The sequence below is a fragment of the Parasteatoda tepidariorum genome, chromosome 9 (genome assembly GCF_982258835.1).
Source record: "Parasteatoda tepidariorum strain Cologne lab strain chromosome 9, Ptep-v5.0, whole genome shotgun sequence".
Taxonomy (NCBI): domain Eukaryota; kingdom Metazoa; phylum Arthropoda; class Arachnida; order Araneae; family Theridiidae; genus Parasteatoda; species Parasteatoda tepidariorum.
Genome location: NC_141763.1, coordinates 27,922,138 through 27,939,460, shown reverse-complemented (window position 1 = coordinate 27,939,460; position 17,323 = coordinate 27,922,138). Strand labels below are relative to the sequence as shown.

Here is a 17,323-nt window from a genome sequence, read left to right as displayed (position 1 = left end):
ATCCGCAAATGATAAATATTTTTCACATTCAAAACTAAATTTTTATTTTGATAAAATATTTAGAAAAAGAAAACAAAATACTTTTATTTTAGAATTAATACCCGGCGTTTGGCGACAGCAGAGTGAAAAATAAAGAATAATGGCGTATTCTGAATTTTGTTCCGTGTAGGAGTGTTGTTTACAAAAATTATTAGGCATGATTGGTTAAAATCATGTGGAACCCAACTAAAAACAAAAAATTAGGAGTTTGTAAGTTTAGTACATATTAAAAAGTCTCAAATAGAGTAGTTATATTTAATAAATTTAAACATTGCATCTGTTTCCTTCAAAGTATATTCTTGATATTAAAGCTGTATTTTATTTGGTCTGATTTTCATTTTGTTTCTTTGATTGTCATTTTTTCCTACCTGACAATATTTTATTATCTTAAAGTAATTTGGAAGGAATACATAATACTTAATGTCACAGCTTTAATCAATGACAAGTGTTGTAATTTCAATACATCTAATTCCTTGTTTACAATTACCAATGTTGACGTTTTTTTCCAATTTTTCCTCGATGTTACGATACGAGCGTAATCTTGTTTTTTAATATAAAAACAGAATAGAAATTATCATCCAGTCACATTCTTTTTAGTTTTGTTCTGTTATTATTACATAAGTTTTTAATTATTTGTTTTAGATGTCTTTCTAATAAACTCTCTTTAGACGAGTGACTTTTTTTTGCAATTTATTCCTTAGTGTTTGAATACGAGCTTAATTTTTTTTTTAGTATAAAAATATTATAAGAGTGATCCAGTCATATTCTTCTCTTAATTTTGTTCAGTTATTATTTTACAAATTGATAACTAATTGTTTTTCATGCCTTAACTATCTTTGAACAAGGTCAGCTAAGTAAATAAGTTCGTAGGAAAATGAATGATACAATATTCGTGTAAATAATTGTTCTTATAATTATTCTCATTAGTAATTTCTTTTCCAGCAAGAAGTTCATATATTTTCAGGTAGTGGGTTATAGAAACTAAAAGATACCAAATTTAGGGCCTATGCTTATACAAGGCTGAACAAATGTGTTACAATTTATTGAAGGCACTTTCCCCTCAATGCTTAATTAGCTTTATTTTCTGCAATTTTCATGAAAGAAGTTTTTTTTTTCAATAAGAAATTTTGGTTAGGCACTCAGTAGTCCCTCTCCCCACCGTTGTGTATGTCTTTGCTCTAACATGGAGTTGTGTTAAATTGTTAGAAGATGTATTTTTCTTTACTCAGAAAGAGACTGTGAAAATCAAATAAATTTATAATTTGCAATATGCTAATGAATTTGTATGGCTGTTAATTAAAGTTATAAAATGTGGCACGGAAAAATACTTTTCTAAATTGAATATTATTTTTTTTTTTTATGGATTTGATTTAGCTTTTGATTTATGGGATATAACTGCAATCTTAGAAGATATGAATCTTATAAATTTCGAGCTTCGTGGGACAAAATTAAAATCACTAAACTTCTTTATCAAATCTCAAAATTTAAAATTTATCAATGCACTGTCGCGAAATATTTAAATTTAGCACAAATTAAAGGCAAAATGAATAAAAAATACAATGAATAATTAACTCTCTGTTATTCATTATATTTTATAATAATTTGTAAATGCTAGATTTTCTTTCTAAGTATTATGTTAAATTTCTGTTCATTTTTTAAAAATTTATTTTGTCTTTTTTGTTCATTTTGTATGCATCAGTTTCTTTGATGAATAAAAATGAAATTTATTAGCTTTTTTAATAATAATTTTTTTTAAATGCTGTTTTTGCTGTAAGTTGTGATGTAATTCACAAAAGAATTTTTAAAATGAGTTTGACACTTATATGCTGTTCTATTTGCTTAAACTGGTATTATAACTTTTAAGGTATCTACAACTATGATGGAAATACTAAATGTGGGTTGCCACTTGAAATTGGAGAAACTGTGCAAATTTTAGAAGAATATGGAGGTAATTGCAGTTTTCAATTATACAATTAAAAAAAAATTCATAGATTTTTTTTGTTATCATCTGATGTATTTTATTTCATAACATACACTCTTACTGTCTAAATGTGAATCTTTAGAGATGTGTGGGTTTCCAACAAATATTTATTTACCAGTTTTAGTTTAGACTGATGTTTTTCAACCTTTTAAACAGTTAAACATTTTTAGTGAAACACATTGTTTTACAATTAAGCAAAGTTTTTTTTTTAATACTGTACTATTTTAATCATATTTTATTTATGTCACCTTATTTTAAACAATAATTAATAAATTACTTTTCTTTGAAAAAATGAAGCTGTTACGTTGAGTGCTTTTTATGGATTTTGTCTCAAATCATAAATTTTAAAAATCATTGTTGAAAAATATTTTGAATCTTTTTTCTAAAATTGTTACATTTAAAGTTCAATAATCAAATTTAGCAAACATAGTTTCAATTGCTTAGCAGTTTTAGTTTATGAAGTAAGATTATTTATCATTAAAAAAAATTTTCCTAATTTAACTTGCTAAAATTTTTTGTCTATTTTTAATGATGTTTGTGAAACATTTGTTATTTGAAATTTTGTTTGAGCACATTGAAATTAATTCTGCTCCTAGGCTAACTTGTATAAAGAACATTCAAATTTGCTATCAGATTATATATATATTTATATATATATATATATATATATATATATATATATATATATATATAATTGATTAATTGGTATATAATTTTTTATGTGTATATATTTTGCTTTAATTTTTTTAAAAAAATTTTAGGTTGGTTCCGAGGGTTTTCTGTTCGAAATAAAAGCTTAAAAGTAAGTTTGTTATAAATTTTTCTTAATCTTATTTATTTTTGATTGTAAAAGTTTATTTCAAATAAAATCAGATAAGCCATTGATATTCACAACTGGATTTGTTCAAAGTTGTCAAAGGCTCTTTCTTATTTATAATTTGATGTATCTAAGTGAAAAGTTTATTTGCTCTTATGTTTAAAAATAAAATTAATTAAAATAATATCTTAAATGTCAAAGGAAAAGTATTTTAAACTTATTGAAAACTATATCTGTACAGTTTTATTAATTCAAATTGAGAAAAATCTAAAACAGTTCTTAGTTTTGTTTGCTTTTTCTCCCTTTTTTAATACAAGCAAAGCTTCTATTTTTATCTTTTTTAAACTATTGCATTGTGAAATAATGTTTTATCATCAAAAGTGTAAGAACGAAATACATGAAGTAAACAAAGCTAAACATTTAAAACTTAAATCTAAAACAGACAGAAGGAAATGCATTGCGTAAAATGTTTCTTCATGTATAAGAAATTCTTGAATTTCTTTTTGCCAAAATGTATTTTCTCTGTGTCTGTTTGTATTGAAAGGTTTTTAAAAGATTTTTAAAAAAATATTTTTTTTGAAAAAAAAATATTTTTTTAAAGTGTTCTTTTACTAATCAATAATTTGTCTTTGACTTAATTACTTCTTATCATTTTATTGAGAGATTGTATTTTCCAACCTTGTATTATTTTGTAATAAGTTATTATTAGACAAACCATTTATATAGTTTTATAAATTCTATTATTTTAAGTAATAAAAATAATTACTAACTGCATTTTAAATATCTTACAATGTAACTGCTAAATTGTATTTTTGCATATAGGGTATATTTCCTGCATCATACATTCACCTGAAAGCTTTCCATATTTACAATGAAGGGTAAGTATATATATTATTGTAATTTTTTTAAGTGCTGTATCAGCTCTTATAAAAATGTACCCTTTCTTCATTATTTAGTTTGTATGAAACAGTAGTTCCTGTTGAAGATTCTACAGTTAGGGAAGTTGCATCAGTTTTAAGAGAATGGCACTCAATTTGGAAGCGGCTATATGTAGTAAGTCTTAGCAATTACACTAAATTTGTTGAGGGACATTATATTAAATGTTATTTATGAATAATGTATGCATGAAAAATATGTTATTTAAATCTATCTGAATATTAAAAATGTTCAGTATTAATTAGGTTTCAATGCTAAAAATGGTGAATTTAATAAAAAATTCATAAGTACTTAATAAGTTATTCAAAATTCTCTCACGTTTGATTTAAAAAACTTGAACTACAATTTTACTGAACATTTTATTTATAATTTTATTTTGAATTGAATTTAGTTTTTATATAATTGATAAAATTATTAACATGATATTTGTATAAGTTTGTATTATCACTACTACAACAAAGATTTGATCTCAGAAAGAAAAATTTTGTAAAATAAATGCTGCATTGAAAATTATTTAGATCCTGATATTTATTAAAAAGGATGGCAAATCTATTCTTAAAATAGTAAATGCATCTCATATTGGATGGCTTGGTCATATAGTTTAGATATGATGATTTAGATAAGATAAAATAAAATAAAAATTTTTTTTTTAACATTTAATAACAATGTCCGATTCTATAGCTTTAAATTTGAGTGCAATTTCTGGATTAAATATTGGGGGAAACTAGCCTTCATGGTCGACTTTTTGGTGGATTTCACTTTCATTTGCGTTACAGAGGGAAGAAAACCTCTCATTGTTAGTCCGGCAGCAGAAAGACTAACCATGATTGGTCTCTCAATGGAGATAAATTATGTCAGAACTATGTCTGATGTGAGCAAGAAGTAAAATTCAAATGGACCAACCAGCCTCGGGATTTGAATTTGGGTAATGTAGTTCAGAGTTGAGCGCTCTATTTCTTAAGCTGACACTGCTTGCTGATCTGAAGCAGATATGAGTGGGCTAATATATAGCATTAACACTGGATAGAGTCAAATGCAGAAATCTTTTAGAGACAGTTGACTTCTAACAAGTTGTAACGCTCAAGATGAAAAAGAGTTATATTCATTTCAAGCATTGGTATATATCACTTAATTTAGTATTAAAAAATTGTTAGTTATTGTAGCATAAGTCTCTGTTCAATAGTTTAAGGCACGAGTAAGCATATGCAGCTGACACTTGTAACGTTTCTTTATTTTCTCTTTCAAGATTTAAGGATTTTTATCAATTGATATGTATATACAGGTGCTTATAAGTGTTTTCATAGTGCTATCTCATATATAGCGTTTTGTGTATAGATTTTTTGTACGATATCTTTATTTAATGCTAATGTGATTCTCAAAAATTTATATATATATATATATATATATATATATATGTGGTGCCAGCTCCTGTACACGAAGCCGATCTCAGTTCTCTGTGGTGCCAGTTCCTATCTGTGGTGCCAGTTCCTGTGCTGTAACCCGATATCAGTTCTCAGATCCGTCAGTTAGAAGTCGCCTTAAGCTAGAAGTCCCGCAAGTCAATGCAAGCTAAAAACTCATCCCTGTGCACGACGAGGAAGCAGTGGGGATTTCCCAGAGTTAGAGCGGGATGGAGAACGAACCGAAAAGACGTGAACTCCAAAGAGGAGCTTTGATTATTCAAAACTTTTAAAGACGAACTTTCATTTATTATTTTTTTGTTATTTAATCGTTAATTGCTAATCGTCCGTCCCAATGTAAATTTAATCTTCAATATATATGTTTTTGTTTAAGAACGTGTCTTTTATTTAAGACGACCACTCATGCCGTCCCCACATATATATATATATATATATATATATATATAAACTTGCTATGTTTAAATTAAATATGGTTTGGAATTCTATTGAAAATTCTGGAATAGATCATTAGTTTTATTTCTGAAATTCAGTTAGAATTTTGCTGTATTTATATTTAAGTTTAAAATCTTATTAATATAAAAAAAATTTTGCTGCATTTATATTTAAGTTTACAATCTTATTAATATAAAATTTTATTATTATATCATTAAATTATGAAACTTGTTTGAATAAACTTCAATCATTAATATCTTCTTTTTTTTTTTCTTTATAGAGAAGAGAAGTGTCACTCTTTCAGAGACTTCTAACAGTTATGAGAGACTTAATCGAGAAAAGACGCCAGTTAATTACTGGAACTTTGACTCAAGATCAGATACGAGAATTGAAGTTAAAGATAACTGGGAAAATAGACTGGGGTAACAGGTAGGACTGTAGATATTGTCTGTTTTTCATAGTTTATGATTCATAGCTTTATAAACTTAGTTATTTTTCACAAATTAAATTAATATGTTTGATTTTTATTTGACAGTATTATTTATCGGTTTAGTATAATTAAGAGTTGTTCATAAGATTTATTTTACATTATTCTTATTTTCTTAAACAATTAATTTGACTTTCATTAATATTTCTTTGAATTATCATCAAATTTGATAGCCAGATCTTTGATTTCAATTGTGGTTGGAGCATACCTTGTCAATCAGCATTATTTAGACTCTACAGATAGAGAAACATGTATGAAATCTAGTGTTTGCCACAGAAATTAAATGAAACAAAATTTTATAAAGCTTAACATTAACATTGGATAAATGTGTTTTCTCTTATTAATAGAGATTTTCTTGAAACAATTCACCTAAACTAAGTAGCTTGTTAGTACCTGAAATTTTATTTTATCATTTTTTTTAACAAGTAAAGGAAAAATTAAATTGAGGTTACTTATTATCTGAATATTTAAATGAAATGATTATGATTTTGCAGTCTAATATTAATCTGTTTGGAATGCTTAATAGAAACATTTCTTTTCCTATAGGCAGCTGGGCTTAGATCTTGTACCACGTCTTAATTCTGAAGTTGTAGATCCAGATTCTTTAAGCCCCATTGAATTACATCAAGTGGTATGTATAAATTTGATGGCCATAATTAAAAACTCTTGATTTTATATACAAGAAAAGTTTTTAAGCTTTTTAAGATTGGAAAAATCTTAATATAATCTAATTTGATTATAATTTTTCTTTCCTTTAATTGCAGTTATTTATATTTATAATATATAAAGAATTTAAATTGGGGGATTTTAATTGATTTCTTATTATAAAGTTTGTTTCATTTAGAAAAAATATTTTTGATAAAATAAGTGTTAATTTTGACACTTGAAGTTTTTTATATAGTTTCAAAATTATAGTATTTAGGCAATTTTATAAATTTTTGAACAATAATTATAAAGCAATCTGTAGAAAACTTGTGCAGGATGTTTTAAAACTGTAATGCTGAAACCATTGCATTTAGTATAAGTATTTGTTATGTTCCTTGAACAAAAAAGTTCATTCATATTGTTTTCTTTATCTTTCTTTAGCATGTTCGAAGTGCAGAAAATGTTGCTGGATTGGTGAGTGTCTTCTTTTTTTGTTAATTTAAAAATATGATATGTTATGATTTATAATAGATTAAATAATTTAGCAGTTTAATGATCTTCATTCTGTAAATACAACATAAAAATGTACAAATAATCTGCATTATTTGTACGCTTTATTTAGCAGCTTAGAGATATGTTTTTTTTTTTTTTTTAATGAAAAATGAAATTTATTTTTTCTTTTTGGCCCAGCTTCAATCATTTTTTGTATATAAAAAACTTTTAGTATTTTCATTTCATCTTTATAACGCTTGTGTGATTGTTGGAAATAATTTCAAATTTAGTATTACGTCTTAATAATGCAACAGATAGTTATAGTATCATTTGCAAATTTGAAATGCTTATCTCTATCCTGAAATCTTAATGTATCTATTAGCGTTAAATCTTTTCCGTCCCTTTTTTTTATTTAACTGTCAAAGTTTTAATAAGAAACTACTAAGAGTACTACTATAAGAAACTACATTAGATTATAAACCCTGATTGGTCATGATGCTGAGAGTACTCATTTACAATTTTTTGCTCCTATTCATTTGTTTCTTTTTATAAAAGGCCATTATTTAGATTTTTCTGTAGTTGTTTAATTATTTGATCGTTCATGTGCTTGATTTTAAGATTGTTTACTTTTAATGTGTGTATATATTCTCACAATATATTCTCACTTTGTGTATCAAAAGGTCACTCACCACCCTTAAAATTTATCAAATATATGCATCATTATGTAATAACAGAATTTTATCCTCAATTTTTAGATTGCTCTCTTATACTATTTTATGTGTATACTTCATAATATTATTCTTATTCATGATCAAAATAGAAACTTGAAGCTTTTGAAAAATAATTAAACACAAGTTAAAAAAACAACCTCGGTGTATAGATTTTCTTCAAAAAAATTAAAGTAAAAGGGTTAAGTGATGAACTACTTTAAAGCTTTTTTTTTATATTTTAGTTAATTTTGAAATCACTGAAAAGTTTATTAATATACCCCCCAATAAAAGATGTGAATATCTCTGATTCCGAATATCATGCAAATTTTAACTATTTAACTAGACAACATAAAAATCTTACTAAAATGAAATGAAATTGAAAAATAGAGTTAAATAATAATCAGTTATCTGGTAATAATGATAAATAATAATCATTATGATCATCTGAAATGGAAGTATACTTTTCATTTAAATAGATGGTTAAGAAAACCTTTTCCTGAAGAAGAAAAAAATTAAAAGGTTGTTTTTAAAGAAATGGTGGCCTATTTTTACTAAAAGGGCAAAGGGGAGGGGGTTAATGGATCAATAGGGAGGCATGCAGGGCCACCCTTCATAAATCATTTAGGGAGAGCACTGATTATAATATAATTTGCTTAATTTTTTGTAGGGACGTGGTACAACAAAAAGGAAGGAGTCAAAAAAGTCTCCCAATTATCATCTATCACTATGTATGAGAGATTTTAGTTGCAGTCTTGGAGAAGACATGGAACTGTTTTTTTCTCTATATGATGCTCAGCAAACTGAGACAATTAGGTGATTTTCTTCTCTCTTTTTTAAAAGCATCTTTTAATATATATTCATAAATGATTTTGCAATATAATTATACAGTGCAAAGTGCCATATCTGAACGTTCGTTTACCAGACGCTTCAACAATCAACTCTTTTCTTTTTTTTTTAAGAGAAGTCTTTTTCCCTTATCAAAGAAAGAATTATCTATTTCTTTTTTTATGATTTGTTCAAAAAAGTATGCATGAATGAGAATGCTCCGTTTTTCCGCTTATTTTTTATTTTTTTCCAACTTCCGATTTTTTTTCAATTTTAATCCGATTTCTGCTACAATATAAAATAAAAAAAACAATTGGATATCCCAGAAACAAAATTCGGCAATTTCACTACAGTGCGAAAAAAATCACGTCTCCTATAAAAGGATTACTATTGCCAAGAATCACACAATTAATTTCAGAGTGCACACAATTTATCATTTAAAAAAAATTGCGAATTTGAGGTGAAATTGTCACGACTAAAGCGGATCGTTAATTGATTATTCAAGAGCATGATTCAAAATTTGTGGGTCATAATAATTTTCTATTAAAAATGAAATCTATATTTTAAAAATTATGTGAAAATCCTGAACCGTTGAAGAGGTGATCGGCAAAACCACATGGACAATAAAATGATCACAAATTGAATGATCAAAAAGTAATTCTACAAATGCATAAATAGAAGTTTCCTACATGATAATGTAACATTAAAAAATAATAAAAGTCGGTAGCAATAATTGGCAAAAAGGCGGTCGTAAATTAGCATGAGATTTCCGGTGAGTCATCAATAATTGAGTGCAAAAATGAGCGATTCATAGTTTGCTGCTTAAAATAATATATTAAAACATTGAGATTGTAAAAATGAAGTGAAAATCCTTTTTTATAGCTACCGAGAAAAACGATCTGCCGAACACACAGATTCACTGTGGAATCGTCGCTAATCAAGTAGATTGAGAAATTATTACTAACTGAAATGCGTGATTCAGAATTTGCATTCATATTTTAAAAACCATGTGGAAATCTGTAACAAAATCTTTTGAAATAGCGCAACTACGCAGATTATGTGGAATTATTTGTTCGTTTTTTTAAATTGACATTTAGCATCGTCTATTTCTTATTTTTTTATTGAATTTGGATGTTTTGATATTTGTCAATACCTTAAAGACCTGTTATCCAGAAAAATCTTTTTTCTGGATTTACCAAAGCTCCGACGATTCCGGATATGGGACTTTCCACTGTATTACAGTATAACTCAATCCTAAAGCAGTGCTGCCCATAAAGATATATATATGTATATTCTTATTTATATTTCTTGTAATTATATGTTTTGCTGACCAGACTGTGTAGTGGTTAGGTAGCTGACCTCGCATCAAAAAGGTCCTGGGTTCGATTTCCAGGCAAGACAGGGGTGTTCTTTTATTCTCTGTACTCTCTGTCCTTACTGTGGGAGCAACATTGCCCCACCTTATTTGGTGCCCCTGAAAGAGTGGCCTACAAATTTGCCTTACTGATACCTGAATGACGAGTGTCAATCGGATGGGCATCAGAGAAAACAATAATTGTATGTTTTTTAGTATAATGCTTGCTTGTTATTTATTATACTAATTTTTTCTTTTGTAGTGAAAGATTTCTTGTTAGGGTTGCAAAATTTGGAATGTCTCATTTTGTTGAAAAGCTTAATAATTCTTGTACAATATTCACGGTAAAATAAATTTTTCTTTACTCATAAATTATTCATAATTTCTTTTAAAAAATTGTTTTTCTTATTTTTCTCTAATATTTCTTAATTTTACAGGATTTAGGTGTTGCAGATTTAAATAGGGAAGTGTATCTTGTGTGTCACATTATTAGGAGCGGTAAATAAATTTTTTTAAAAATTATTTTAGTTTTTTAAGTTTTTTAATTGTAAAAATTTGCTTAATTGACAATTGATAGTAACAAGAAAAAGCTTGTTTTAAAATCATTTGTTAAAATCCGTGTATAGAATTTTTTTAACCATTTAAAATCTACCACTCATTGACAAATTTCTGAAAAACATAAGGGAATAGTGATAGAAACTGGTTTGTTTAGTTAAAAGGATGTGAGTGTGTAGGAAAGGGTTTTGTATTTAATTGCTTTTTTTTTGTTGCTGAAAATAAAAGTAATCTGTAATGCAGTTACATACTTCATGGGTAATTCTCAAACAAACAAAAAATTTTGTAATTATAAGACAAGCTTTTATAGATATCTCTGGAATAAAGAAATGTGTTTAAATAAATTTTAAGTAATTTTTTGTTTTCATAATTGAAGAAGTTTTCCAATGCCAGATCTTTGCATAGCAATCTAAATTTAGGTTGTGTTTGTTTAATGATAAAAAAATTACAAAATTTTAAGTCTATTTTGTGCTTTGTCTCAGACGTATGTTTTTTTTTCTTTTATAGTTTATTTTTTTTAAAAAGGGTATAATTCTTTTTTGCTGAAAAAAAATTGCTTGATATAAAATATACCTTTTTTTAATAAACTATTTGTAGTTTATTAGCCTGAATCATATTCTATCTAATTTTTTGAGTCATAGTATCTCGCATATGTGCTTTATATATGCAGTTTACAGTGATATCATGATTTCTATGCCTAAAAATGCATTTCGACCCTTTTCGCATTTAAGCAAGTTTGTATAGAAATTTCTTTCCAACAACTTTCTCAATCAATAATAAGGGTAAAAAGCATGTTATTCTTTGGAAAAAGCCAAAGGTGGTAAGAAATTTCAAAGAAACACAAAAGCTTGTGTAGTAAAAGTTAAAAAAACTCTAGGAATAATCAAAGAGCTACTCTAGAATTAATGAAAGTTTATTTATACAGTGAATTCACGATAACCCGAATCGGATAATCACGATATCGGAAGTTTGCCTTACCGTTAGTTTCGGTTTTGAACTTTCAAAATATTGTCGGATTATTTAATTCATGCTTATTAATTACAAATCTTCTAAATGCTTACAATATTTAAGATAATTTTTCTGAGAAGCCATTTACGATAAGACTGTTTGAAGCACTTTATGATACCCTGGTCCATCGGCTGCAACTTTGCTGTTGTGTTTGGTGGGAGAAACTGCAAGTTTACTGCTTTCAAATTATGTAGATCACTATGCGCTGTGCATTTATCCATAAAGAGTATCACTTTTCTTTTTTTTAGCGAAGAATTTCCGATCCAATTTTCTTACATAGTCTTCAAATAAAACTGATGTCATCCAAAACTTTTTGTTAGACTTGCAATCCAAAAGATATGTTTTTACATTCTTGAAACATCAGGGATTTCAGTATTTTCCGATAACAAGTAAGGGCAATTTCTCTGTCCCAGACGCATTTCCTCCAACTAGGACAGTCAAACATTCCTTGCTCATTTTACCCCCTGAGCAATTTTCATCCTTAAACATCATAGTCTTATTTGGAAGATATTTAAAAAATAAACCCATTTCATCAATACTGAAAACATCATTTTAACTGTATCCTTGAAGTAAGTTTGGTAACGTTTCATTTAACCACTGTTCACATTCTTCAAGAGGGACAGCTTTAGCTTCTCCATGAAGAGTGCAAAAGACATTGTGTGTGTGTTGCAAAGGAAGGGGCAAGATATCAGCTCCTAGTTTTTTTTTCTTGCTTTAAAAGACAAAGAAAAATCGAGTTAAAGGGAGTAAAATTCAAGTAATCGAGAATAATTAACATGAAATTGAAGATAAAAGGGTCGGAACCACATAAAAAAATTTAGTTATAGTAATATTCGAGTTATAGCGAATTGACTGTATATTTACAACCCTCTATTGTAGTATGTTAATATAATTAATATATATAATGTAGATATATATATTATATAATATTAATATAGAATGTATTAATATAATTAATATATGATGTTCAAAAATCCAGGTCGAATGTTGAATGATTCAAGAAAATCTGCTGTGCATTCTTATAGGAGGCCTTATGGCTGTTCAGGTAATTCTTTACTTTATTTTACTTATTTATTTTTACATTTCATTTGTTTACATGTTGTCATAGTTTACTTTTATGGGCCCATTATATTCATTACTTATTATTATTATGGAATAGTTTACTTCAGATTTTATATCAGGCTGCTTAGTGTTTGTAAAAGTTTTACTTTTTGGGGGATTTCGTTTTTAAAAGCTTTTAAGGGTGCTTTTTTCAGCTGGCGTTTTTAAAGAGTACTTTTTTTCACGAATGATTTTTTTTTCTTCCTTCAGTGATATCTGGCGGATCCCCTGCATTTCACTAAAAATGGGGTGTTTGCTATGTAATCATTCACATGGACTTCATGTCGTACCCACGTTATGACTTGCGCATGCGCACGCTCGAAACTGAAACCCGAGTGCTCCAATTCAGATAGAGTCAGATCCTTATTAAATGTTTTTCTTTTTAATTTATTTTAATTTTATTCTTGTTTATTTTATTTTACTTCTAACACTTTTTTGATGTAGGGGGTAAGGGTACTTTTGTTCTGAGTTCAGAGTCAAGTTGAATTCACTCGGTGATGTGGGAAAGTACTGATTGTTTCGATTTACGTCTGTTTCTTTTTGGGTTTTTTTTAATGCTAAAACTGTTCATAAAAAGTATTTGTTTTTCAATAATATCATTGATTCAATATGAATTTTTTGAGTGCTTGAAAATTTTTGTAAAGTGCTTGAAAAGTTTTTAAAAAGTGCTTATTTTTGATTCAAAGATTTGGCTACGCACCCTGTATATATTTGATGTGTATTAAATATTTTCTTCAAATAATGTTACAATTTCGAATTTTAGTTTTGAATATTACTGATATTTTATCAGCGAAGAGTGAAAATGAGGAAGAAAAGGAATTTACAACCAAAGTATATACGTAAGAAATATATATTTTTGAATTCTTACTTTCCGAAAGATGCCAACTAGTTATGTTAAATTTATTTCTTATAATTATTTACTATTTATTATATTTATATATAATTTTACTTGAAATATGTATTATGTTAGAATATACTTGTCTTCGGATGCAAATTTATTTATTTTTTGTTACATTAATGGGTTTTTTAAGTTCTCATTTGAATTTTACAGGTGCAATGAAAGCGACTTCAGTCAGTTGCATGAATTTATCATAAAAAAACTCAGCAATAAATTTAATGTAGTCTCAGGGCAACAAAACTATGGTAAGTGTTATTTTTACTCAGTATACTTATAATCAGTATACTTAAAATCAATCCTTGACAAGGCATTTAGAAGCATGTTCATTACTTGTCAATTATCCTTTGTTTTTATGAATTCTCATAACCTAATTTTTTTATGGATCTGCCAAACTAAGCATAATATATAGTTACCTACAATATGGAAACATGCTTATTTTGTAATAGTTCTGAAAAATAGCATGGTTTTATGTTTGATTAACTATAATTTTGAACAATAAAGCAGTTTTTTGTTTAATTAGGTGTAATTTTAAACAATAATTTTAAGCTTTTTTAACTATAATTTGAAGAATTTTGTGGTATGATTTTATGCTCAATTCAAAGTAATTCATTAATTGAGAAAACTAGAATTATTGACTGTTTAACGAACATTATCCCATGTTAATGAGGCTCCACATATATGAATCTTGTCTATTAATATTGAAGCAATGCTACCAATTAGTTTAGGAGAAAAGTAAAACATTGTCATACCATTTTTGATGCCAATGATGCTCAAATATGGTAATGAATGTTAATTAATAAATAAATTGTACTAATTTGTTTAGAAGAGGCATAAAAATTGCCATACTGATGCCAATAATACTTAATTATTTTTAGTATTTTGAACTACTTGTATTATGGTAATTGGCGCTGTTTTAATAGGTCCCAGATGTATTAATATAGGAACAAAGTATTTTATGAGTAAATTTGATGCCTGTTAAAACTGCTTAATTACTGTGCATTTTTATTATAAATACTGTGGAAATAGGTTTATTACAGTCCCTTAAAGATAAAAATACAGGAGAAAATTGCTTGATTGATAAATTTAAAATATAAGTTTGCCTTGAACAACAGCATTATGCCAGTTGATACTGAAAACTGTTAATTTTTATTTTTATGGGATGAGTTACTAAAAACGTGTTTTACTAAATCTAATAACGTAAAGTCAATGTGAAGTGCAATAAATAATAAACATAAAAGGTATTGGAATTATTCTAGCTCTATTAATTATTTAGTAATTTTGAAAACTTCTGAAAAACTAAGAAGACATATTTTTATAGATAATTATTTTTTGTGTCCAGAAATTCATTGTTTGTGTGTTTTCCCATTAACACTTATGTTCTTGATTCTTTAGCTTTGATAATGTGTATGTATATTTTAAATTAACTTTTTAGCTTAAATTTTTTTCTGATCTATGAAAACTGATTTAAATTACTAAAAAAAAATTATGTTCCTTTATTTGCTGTTAAGTGCTTGATAACTATTGATGTCTACCTCTTTTTACTATCAATTTTACATTGGGAAATTTAATTTAATAGTACAATTATTTTTTTCTGATCTATGAAAACTGATTTAAATTAATAAAAAAAATTATGTTCCTTTATTTGCTGTTAAGTGCTTGATAACTATTGATGTCTACCTCTTTTTACTATCAATTTTACATTGGGAAATTTAATGTAATAGTACAATTATTATTACATTGTGACTGCTATTCTACATGTGTCTTGTAATTTTTTCTTTCTTTTAGGATTAGTTTTATCTTTAAGGCTTTTTAATGGTGAGATCTCACAGTTACAACAAGAAACACCATTGCTATTTAAAAATTTAACAATCACGCACAAGTTGGGCTTTTCAGATGTAATTATGCCTGGTATGATTTTTCTTTAGTTTCTTTTAAAATATACTCCTTACATAATTGTTTGTACTTGCAGATATATTTCATATTTTCTATATTCCAAATTATTTATACATATGTACTTTGAAATATTTGGTACTCCTAATTATATTCATAAACTGTGAATATGCTGTAAAAGATTTTAAATAAATTCTTACATTAATTCAAGTTTCTTAAGAGGGAACCAGATATTAAGTTTTGTATTTTTTCATTTTAACTAAATAGCTTTTTTTTAGAATATTTCAGGAAACTATTAGACTTCGAAATTTTTATTTTAGGCTATAGTGTAGACTTATTGGAGAGGAATTTTATTGAGATCTTTGATGTGTTTTTTTAAGTGTTAATAAACTTTTTGTAAGGTGTAAAAATTGATTGCTACAAATTTGAATTGGGGAAAACTGAAAAACAGTTACATTTATTTAGAATATTTATTATTTTATGACATACAATTGGGATAAAAAATTCTTTGTGCTATAAATTTGGTAAAATATTCCTAGAACATCTATTACTTTACAAGATATTGTTATTAAAATTGTTTATCAAATTAAATTTGAATTAATGTAATGAATGAGGTACAGTAGCACTAAACATTTTGTAGACTTCATATTTATAGGCATGGATATAGCATGGATATAGATTTATCTGTACTGTAAATGATAGTCACATTATTTCTCAAATCAATTTCCTCTCTTTTAAAATTGCATTTTCTAAAAAAGTGTAAGCAGTTTTTTCTTTATAATATTTTTTAAACTGCATTTTGTTAAAATTTTTGATATATCAATCATGATATTGCACCAATCACCTAATCCAATCTTATCATCAATTAGTTTTAAAAACTGCACAAAAGCAATAGTGGGATTTTAAATGCAATATTTTAAATGAAGATATGTTCAAATTCTTCGTTTTACCAGTTCTTCAATCAGATTTCGTTTTGCAACAGTCAGTGAAAGTCGGTGACAGTTAATTCTTATTTCTTTTACCTATTTTGTAAATATTTTTTATATCTCTAATTGTTTTTCATTTTAGAATTTTAGATAGCATAATGTATCATCAATTAAAAAAAATCATCAAATTTGTTAAAATATAGCTCATGCAGTAATCTTGTTAAATTATTTCATAGTCTATAGTAATCAAAATACTTACACATATTTCTACAGAGGAATATTTGTACGATTCCTGATGATTTGACATTTTTTATGTTTTTATTGACATTTTGTTTTTGTTTCTTTTTAAAGTAAATGAAATTGCTGAGTAAAATAGAGATCAAGAGAAAAATAATTTTTCTTTTTTATCCTCATTCAGAAGCAATAAGGAATCATCTCTCTCCTTTTTGAAATCTGCCACCTAAAACAATTAATCAAGTAGGTGCAGCCTGCTAGCAGTGCTTCGATAAAGAAGTTGCAAGGACTTAAATTGTGGAAAATTTTTATGTGAAGGGCTCTTATGCAATTTTTTTTTTCTAAAATATATTTACAAAGAGCAAAAACATATTTAATAAAAAGGTAGAAAATATTTAATTATTTTGTTTATGAAAGCTTAAACTTTTTACCTAAATTTTAAACCCCTATTCCTTTACCTTTTTTTGAATGCAAGGTAATCTGGTTTGATATTCTGATTAGATTATATATTTGGGATAAATTGTTTTGATATTTAAAAGCTCTAACTATAGATTTTTTTTCATTTTTCTTTA

General features: G+C 26.6%; 1 protein-coding gene across 2 annotated transcripts in view; it reads left to right on the top strand.

Annotated features, from left to right (window-relative positions):
* The first annotated feature begins 94 nt into the window (after positions 1–94).
* The window catches only part of spg (dedicator of cytokinesis spg), a 61,128-nt gene continuing 43,899 nt past the window's right edge, over positions 95–17,323 (top strand). The window contains exons 1-15 of one of the 2 annotated variants that reach the window (XM_071186398.2): positions 95–249; positions 1,904–1,987; positions 2,782–2,822; positions 3,660–3,715; positions 3,794–3,890; positions 5,907–6,055; positions 6,660–6,744; positions 7,200–7,232; positions 8,628–8,773; positions 10,402–10,483; positions 10,577–10,637; positions 12,682–12,747; positions 13,567–13,642; positions 13,855–13,946; positions 15,487–15,609. In XM_071186398.2, the coding sequence (XP_071042499.2) occupies positions 213–249; positions 1,904–1,987; positions 2,782–2,822; positions 3,660–3,715; positions 3,794–3,890; positions 5,907–6,055; positions 6,660–6,744; positions 7,200–7,232; positions 8,628–8,773; positions 10,402–10,483; positions 10,577–10,637; positions 12,682–12,747; positions 13,567–13,642; positions 13,855–13,946; positions 15,487–15,609 (1,228 nt within the window). In that variant the 5' untranslated portion in view covers positions 95–212. Of the gene's footprint in view, positions 250–1,903; positions 1,988–2,781; positions 2,823–3,659; positions 3,716–3,793; positions 3,891–4,549; positions 4,699–5,906; positions 6,056–6,659; positions 6,745–7,199; positions 7,233–8,627; positions 8,774–10,401; positions 10,484–10,576; positions 10,638–12,681; positions 12,748–13,566; positions 13,643–13,854; positions 13,947–15,486; positions 15,610–17,323 lie in introns of those variants that run through there. The other variant, XM_043044705.3, reaches the window with a different exon arrangement.